This window comes from Trichogramma pretiosum, unplaced genomic scaffold (assembly GCF_000599845.2).
Source record: "Trichogramma pretiosum strain Unisexual culture from Peru unplaced genomic scaffold, Tpre_2.0 scaffold128, whole genome shotgun sequence".
Classification (NCBI taxonomy): domain Eukaryota; kingdom Metazoa; phylum Arthropoda; class Insecta; order Hymenoptera; family Trichogrammatidae; genus Trichogramma; species Trichogramma pretiosum.
This window is the reverse complement of record NW_019640818.1, coordinates 41021-49266: the sequence shown is the minus strand read 5'-3', so window position 1 is coordinate 49266 and position 8246 is coordinate 41021. Positions and strand designations below refer to the sequence as shown.

The 8246-nt window shown below is 43.1% G+C and overlaps 2 protein-coding genes across 5 annotated transcripts in view; one reads left to right on the top strand and one right to left on the bottom strand.

The window, feature by feature from the left end:
* The window catches only part of LOC106649726, a 64511-nt gene extending 63448 nt beyond the window's left edge, over window positions 1–1063 (top strand). For all 4 annotated transcript variants that reach the window (XM_023462562.1, XM_023462555.1, XM_023462556.1 and 1 more), the window contains 2 exons: window positions 528–914; window positions 1005–1063. In XM_023462562.1, coding sequence (XP_023318330.1) covers window positions 528–795 — 268 coding nt within the window. In that variant the 3' untranslated portion in view covers window positions 796–914; window positions 1005–1063. The remainder of the gene's footprint in view (window positions 1–527; window positions 915–1004) is intronic.
* A 3581-nt stretch (window positions 1064–4644) lies between these two features.
* On the bottom strand, window positions 4645–5697 carry LOC106649727. The gene has a single exon (XM_014367314.1). The coding sequence runs from the start codon at window positions 5695–5697 to the stop codon at window positions 4645–4647; it is 1053 nt and encodes a 350-aa protein (XP_014222800.1).
* Between the last annotated feature and the right edge of the window lie 2549 nt (window positions 5698–8246).

Here is an 8246-nt window from a genome sequence, read left to right as displayed (position 1 = left end):
AAGTTTTATAAATGAAAACATTTTTACATGATTTAATATAAATATATTAGTTGATAAATGCATAAATTTTAGCTTGAATTGATTCACTCTTTGAGAATTTCAGTAAACCAATTGAGTTAAATTGTTTATTGATTGAAAAGGTGTTTTGGACATTAAAAACTCAAAGTATAAATACTTCTCAATCAGTTAGACTTGACTGTGTAAACCTGATATTATTATACGCTAATATATGGTATTTTATACATTATATTATATTATATACTTTATGGTGCTTTATAGTGGATTCCAGGGCCCATTGGAATAAAGTAACCATAGGGGGCTTCATTATTATGTACAAGAAGATCCCTAAACAAGTTTGGTAAGGATTTGTGACCCGCAGATGAAAGGCTCTCCTTGTTAGTGTATCAAGAATAGGTTTAACATGAACTACCTTGAATATTTTGAACCCTTAATATTCTAATTAAAGTATATTCAAATTTAAAACAAATAAAAAACCAATTATCCTGGCAAAAATTGCTGGAGTAAAGATGTTACAGGACCTCTTATGAAATAAATAATTGTCATACTAAACATTTGGAAATTTCTGTGAATCCACAAACATCACTTGATGAATACCAATCAAATACGAAGAAACTTCCTTCTGATATCTCCGAAAGCTCTACCAATGTTGGAAATGAATCATTTCAGAAGGATACATTAGAAGTTGCTCAACAGAAAAATTTTGGATTGCCAATTTTAAGCGTTTCAGAACCAAGTCCATTAAACGAAGTGGCAGATATTGAAAGCTGCTTTTGAAGATTTATTATAGTTATTGGTTCTAACAGTACAAATATTTTTTATCATATTGTTAATCCTTCATTAATAGTAAGATTGTATCCATTATACTCATTTTATCAATGTCTTTCAAAAAAAAAGTAATTATAAAAATAGATTCTTAGAAAAAATTTCATTGCATTTTTTGTTCATTGAAAGCTATATTTTTACTCCAAAAATTTTTTTTGCAGGATTTCCGTAGGAATTTCGTGCCCTTCTCTACAAGTACCACTTGGAATTTCTTATGCACCTGAAGCATTCTTGTAAAATATCCATGCATTTCTGGAGGATTCAAATTTCTAATTTGTGAGAAAAGCTCGAAATTCCTACGGAAATTCTGCAAAAATCGTTGTAAAAACATAAGGACTTGTAGACAGGCCAAAAGGTAAGCATACGAACTTATAGAATTTCTTATTGATACAAAATTTTAAATATTTTTAATCTTATTTCCGGACTGAAATTGTCAAATATGCGTTTCTCATGTCAATAGAGAGCATGTCAGCACCAAGCCCTATTAGCTTTATTAATATCTTATTGTGACAGTCGCGTTATGCTGTCACATGTCTCTCCCCTCTTCAGCACGCAGTCCCACTGTGATGGGACATAAACACAACCTGTATCTAACGCAGCAGCCACAGCGACACGCGTGTGTGTAAATGTACGTGTATGCGAGAGAGAATCCACATGTCAGCGCACGTGGAATCGCCTGTCTCCTTCTGCCTTACAGAGCAAGGGCCTACTAATTGGTCACATGACCAATTAGAGCGTCTTGTGAGCGCGTGAAGCTCGTGCATACGAGAGATGCTCGGTGACCGCGAGAGAGTCAACATCGTGTGCGTTGCTCCGAAATCCGACCTGTCGCGAGATAGAAATACGATTGAACGCTGCAAGTGCGTGACGCGAGATTCGCACGACTTGAGCGGGCGTATATTCGACACGGGTCGATCAAGAACGAACCGATCAAATCGCGAGAAGTATCTCCAGCATAATTCCCGCTTGTGAATTAGACTCACGTTATATTTTGTGATTGCGACTTCGCGAACTGTGCGTGTGAGCAGCAGTCCATGCGAGTGAGACGGTCAGCCAACTGTGACTACTGCGAGCGGCCATTGACGGCTTACAACACCTGTAAATACCACTCGAGTACTCTGCTTCTCCTGCGTGTGCAATCGCGTCTCTGTGTGACTGAGAGTGAGTCCGCGATTGCGCTGCTGCATTCGCTATTCGAAAATCCATTGAATAAATACTTTATTACTTTGCCTATTCAATTCCCGTCTCTATTATTTCGGCAAGACCTTCCCGTTTACTTTATCCTAGGTTGGACCACGACACCGCCGCGGTCGGTGCGAATTGTCGCACCGAGTACTGAGCCAGCCGGCGACCAGAGCGAGGGAGCGCATCGCCTAGCATTCTTTACGAATTTGAATATCGGTCACGGCAACGGTTACACTATTAACTGTTTAAATATTTTCTAGCTTAAAATTTATTTAATTTCTTTAAATTTAATATAAATCTAGTAGAGCCGTCGGGTTTCAGGACTGCAAAACAACTTGGTAGGAATTGCGTCTTTTCTTTTTTACACTCCACCTCAGTATAATTCTTAATAATAATCAATAAATTTCTTACAATAATGCAAGCCCGTTGCGTATCGCGGGTTCGGAGTGCGTGTTTAAATTATATGTAAGCACGTCTGCATCGGTGTAGCCAGCGTGTACGTCATTACCGGCAGCGCTTTACCAGATGCTACGCTAGTTAAGGGCCCTCTATACACACTCAGTCGATAACAAGTACGTAATTATTTTGTACCCATTTTTTTTTATTCTCTGGGCAACCATCGAACTTGAAATTTTGTGGGAGTGATTATGAAACTTATAAAAATGTGCCTCTGGAGCCAGTTTTCAATTAAATGACCGGTACTTTCAAACAAACTTGATTTTCTATTATCCCTCTTTTATAACCTCAAAAGTAACGTATTCTCAAACAATTAGTTAAAATGATTTTATTAAACATTTTATTGAAAACTGGCCCCAGAGGCACATTTTTATAAGTTTCATAATCACTCCCACGAAATTTCAAGTTCAACGGTTGTCTAGAAAATAAAAAAAATGGGTACAAAATAATATCGGTATGTCGGTATTTGTCCCTCTGTATAGAGGAGCCTTAAGCGGAAACTCTAGTCCCACTATTAGGCATTTTTTCCGTACAAATTTGACCGCGAGAGGGCAGACGTGTTTCGGGTATTCCTGTGTATTTAATATATCTACAGTGAAGACCGTTTATAAAAAGGTCGGATATAGCGAGAGACCGGCTATTACGAGAAGATTTTGGACGTTTGGTTGGTTCCAATGCATTAAGTATAGGAAATTTGATCGATATAACGAGTTCGATATAATGAGAACTCGGGTATAACGAGCAAAAATTAGGAAAAATTAGGAAAAAATTGACGTTTATAACGAGAAATTGTGTGTTTACACTCGTAGCTAGATACTCGTACGCAAACTCAATAACACAGAATTATGTACCAAAAACTTACTTTAAGCAAGTTAAATGATCAGTTTTACAGTTGCTTTCGTAGGGAAAACGTATATCTTGTACTTTTCTCTTCGTAAAATTTGAAAATGGGAGATTTTAATCCAAAAAAAAGGAAGACATTTTCAATGAGCGATAAGTATTCTATCATTCAAAATGGTAAATCTCATACCGTAGTTTGCATTACTTATGATCTACCGTCCTCAACTGTTTCGACGATTTGGAAAAATCGTGAGAGTATAATGAAATCAAGTATTTCTAATTTTCATTTAAAACAAAAATCAGTAAAGCTAGTACAAACTAAAATTTTGAGTTTCATGAACATTTTTCTGTAATTTTAATAACTAATACAATTAATTTATGTTATTATCTATGATATTATTATATTATTATCATTCATACCAATGTAAATAAATAATCAATACATATAATAATCTCATCTTATCTGATAAAAAAATGAAACTGGTAAATAACAAAAAAATTATTGTGATTAATGCTCATGTCGGCTATAACAAGGACCGGATAGAACGAGAATTTTTCGATGGTCCCGTGAATCTCGTTACAACCGGCCACCACTGTATATACATTTGTGTACATATGTACGGATTGAGGGTATTGAAGTGTTTTATCGAAGCGTGAATGGCCAAAAGCTCGCAGTCGTACGTAGAGTACCGCTGCTCCGTTGGCGAGAGCTTCCTTGAAAAGAACCCGAGCGGCACCCAAACTCCGCTCTCGCGTTGCTGGTTCAGCGCGGTACCGATGGCCGTGTCCGAGGCGTCGGTGTAGAGAGCGAGCGGCTGCGACGGCGACAAGAACGATGAACGCACCGCCTCGGTCATCGCCTTCTTGGTGCGCTCGAAAGCGGCTTCGGCCTCCGGTGTCCAGGCGAGCCTTTCTTTTTTCTTGACGAGGTCTTTGACGAGAACGACGCTGCGACGTTGGTCAGTCGGTCGAGTAGGCGACGGCGAGGGAGGTCGATGAGCAGATCGTGTCGGATGATGAGGTCCGCTCCGAGGATTGCCGTGCTGACGTCCGCGACGATAAAAGTCCACTCGAGCGGTCTCCGTAATCCGAGGTTGAGGGTGAGCTTCCTTTCACCGAACGTCACAATGAGGGTTGCGTTCGCGGCCTGCAGCACGAGGGCCTGCTTGACGAGGGGCCTGCGAAAAATCCTCTTCGGAATTATCGAGAGAACCGAGCCAGAGTCGACGAGGAACCTGATGTTATTTCTTCGGTCGGTGACGTAGAGTCGGCGTTCCTGCATGCTGCTGACGGTGAGCGCCGAATTCAGAGCCAGCAGCTCTAGTTTCCCGATTGAGCTGATGGGTATTTCGTCAGCGGATGCGTGCAGCCTGGCTTACAGTTGTCCGCGACGTCGCCGTGGGTCGCGTGGTACCAGCAATATCCAGTCCTCGCGTTGTTCGCTGGCGTAGGCGATCTGTTTCTTGCCGGCCGGTTCCCACGGCTCCTGGAGCGACCTCGTTGGCCACTGCTAGATCCAATGGACTCGCGCGTAATGGTAGTGAGCTGCTCAATAGCTCGGCGGAGCTGTGCGAGCTCCTGCGCGACCTGGTTCGACGGCGACTGGGACCTCCGGGGCGAGGGACTCGTTGCCATGACCAACGGGCCGACCTCATGAGCCTCGTCGGCTACTGCCGCGAGATCCTCGAGCGACTGATTCCTGATGACGAGAAGCAGGCGTCTCGTTTGCGGCGGCAAAAGATCCAGCCATCTGCTTCGGAGCACCTCGTCGCTCACATTTGCCGGTGCGGCCAACGTCCTCATGCGGCGTAAGAGTTGCGAGGGTCGTCGATCGCCAAGCTCCACGCCGGTCAGCAGCTTGTGCAATTGAACTTCGGGTAAGTCCGTCATCCGCGAGATTAGTGCCGTCTTGAGCGTGTTATATTTCTCCACGACAGGTGGTCGGCGGATGATGTCCGAGACCTCGGCGATGGCGTCCACGTCCAGAGCCGCCACGACCAGGTGGTACCTCGTTGAGTCACTGGTGACGTTGTGCACCTGGAACTGTGACTCGATCTGGAAAAACCACAGCTCGGGTCCGGTGCACCAGAAAGGGGGAAGCCGGCAGTTGCTCATAGCGCCGACCCCCTGTGGTGGAACGTCGTCGCCACGGCCTGCACCGAGCTGATGTGGCTGGTTGATCAGTCCAGCCTGCTGCTGTTGCTGCTGCTGCCACTGCTGCTGGTCCATCGGGCCAGGCAGCTGGTTCAACTGGCCGTTCGCTCCAAGTGCTTGCTGCTGCTGATCCTGGTTCATCTGGCCGTTCGCTCCAGGTGCCTGTTGCTGCTGGTCCTCGAAATTCGCCCGCCGGTTGTCGTCTCGGGGAATGACCATACTTCGTTTCCGTTACTTGAGAGTCCAACGGCTTTTTCTTTTGGCGCGAAAAGAGAAAAGCGCGCGCAAAATTTTCACCGTGTTGTGAAAGCACGAAGAGAGAGAGTGGTCGATTGATCGTTCGTCGACGAGATCCAAGCTCGATCGACTTCTCTCACTCTCGGCCGATCGACGCGCGCAGCTCGCGCTGTCAACGATCATCGCTGCTTGGAGAGAGACCCAAGCAGCGCCGTGAGCGACGTCTCTCGTTTTGCTGGGATGAAGGCGCCACACATATGTCTATAGATATACATAGATATATTAAATACACAGGAATACCCAAAACACGTCTGCGCCCTCGCGGTCAAACTTGTACAGAAAAAATTCCTAATTGACTAGTGTGTTACCCAAGACAATCTCCTTAACGGTTAGATTTACACGATGTGTGTCTGGCGATAACGCAAGAAAGTATGAGCAAGCAGCACACGTTAGACTGACGCGAGGCGCGCCTCTCCCACGGAGTTTCTTTTTCTCTATATAAAGAATGCGTTGTAACTTTGGCGAGCAGCTTAGGAAGCTACAAGTAAAAGTATAATCTCGAAAGGGCGGAACGTGAGGTGTAATTTATATGTGTATTTTCAAATATCAGCTCGAAATACTATTTTTTCCTCTAATTAAACCAAAGATCAAAGTAAACGTAAATCGAAGATTCAATGATATTTTAAAATAATTACTCGAAATCTGATAGAAGGTCTGGATATTAGACTATGTATATTGATCTTCCGATAGTTGCCATTATGTGTTTTAGTAAAGTAAATTTATATAAATTCTCCCGTCAATCTATTTAGGTAATAAATTGATAACTTAGAATAAAACACAGATGTTTGTGTAAAAACCCAGCTAATGCCAAGTTGGTTACTTATTGTCGTGTGAAGACACGTTTCGACGAGAATTTTCTTGACCTCATCAGGCTAATCAAGAGAAGAGTGAGATTCAAAACTATGTTTTAAGGGGAGTCATATACCAATTCACTCCTCTTTGTCATATTTGAGATATAAATCACAGTTTAATGTCAATCTTCATTTTCAACATAAAATTGACATCTTTGAGCCCTAAAATATGTGAAAATAAAGTTGCAGAATAGGCCTTTGCATAAAAAAATAGCTCATTTTTGCTATTTTAAAGCCTTTCGGCACTGTGCGCAAGGTTCAGATCAGAGTTATTCAGGTGGGAGATCCTGATAGGTCTCAAAATCGTCAGAAAAGTATCCTTTATGGGCTGAGCTTTGTGGAATTTTGATTTAGACCTTCATATCAGTTGTATTATTCAATTTGTGCTAAAAAACATTGATAAATTTTTTTTATTTCTTGATTTTTTCACATCTGTTGGCATACAAACTTTTTTATAACTCTAATCAAAATTCCACAAAACTCAGCCCATAAAGGATACTTTTCTGAAGATTTTGAGACCTATCAGCATCTCCCACCTGAATAACTCTGATCTGAACCTTGCGCACAGATGAGACAAATGAGCTATTTTTAGATGTGTGACACTACAGAATTTCGTGTCAGAGCCGAGCAGTGATTCTGATGAGCGAACCACGCCAGAGCCGGAGTATTGCGCCAGAAGAGCAAATAAGAGAGCCGATGTATTTCATAAATTGTAATTCGCGCCGGACAATAACTAATTTGGAGTTAGGGCCGCTAGGGTGCGTGACGTGAGAGAGCGAGAACGAGCTGCGTCGGTGTGGCATTCACGTGTTGACCATGAGCGAGAGAGTACAAGAGTTACGAGGGAGTTTCTGTGCCGAGTGAGTAGAGGCACGAGTGAGTTTCTGTGCCGAGTGAGTAGAGGCACGAGTGAGTCTGTGTGCTGAGTGAGTAGAGGCACGAGTGAGTTTCTGTGCCGAGTGAGTAGAGGTACGAGTGAGTCTTTGTGCCGAGTGAGTTTAAGAGAGAGAGAGAGAGAGAGAGAGCGAGCAGGGTTGAGAAGTGTGAGACGTGTTCAGTGTGAGAGAGTAATTAGTGTTTTGAGAAGCGTTGAGAGCGACTCAACAGTTATCGCGTAAGTTGATTATAGTCACGGAGAGCCGGTTCGCGATACCTTAGACTGTGGTCTTTGACCGCCGGGAATACGATTTGCCTGTGCCCATATTGCCTGAGTCTACTTAATTAAGAATCATCGCCAAGGAGACAGAACGTCAGATCGTCGATAAAGAAATAGCGCCAGAGTCGTGTACGAGAGTGTGTGTGCCTAGTCGTGATCGCGCCAGATAATTACGCCAGTTTCTTTTGATAAATAAAAGTGATTTCTCATAAATAATAATTAAGTGTTTGTGTTTTATTTTATTTCGCCTTTCTTTCCCGTTCCCTCGAACATCGCGTTTCTAGCCCTATTCGAGCTCGCGACCTTTACAGTGCGGCGGTGGCCGGGCATCGCAAAGTCACCGTGTCGCAGATGCCAAGGCCTATTCTGCAACTTTTTTTATAGCACTGCGTGGCTAAAGTTCACGTTTAAGGCACGCTTTGCCGTGACTTAAGCTGCTCATTATTGCACCGCGGCGTGCCTAT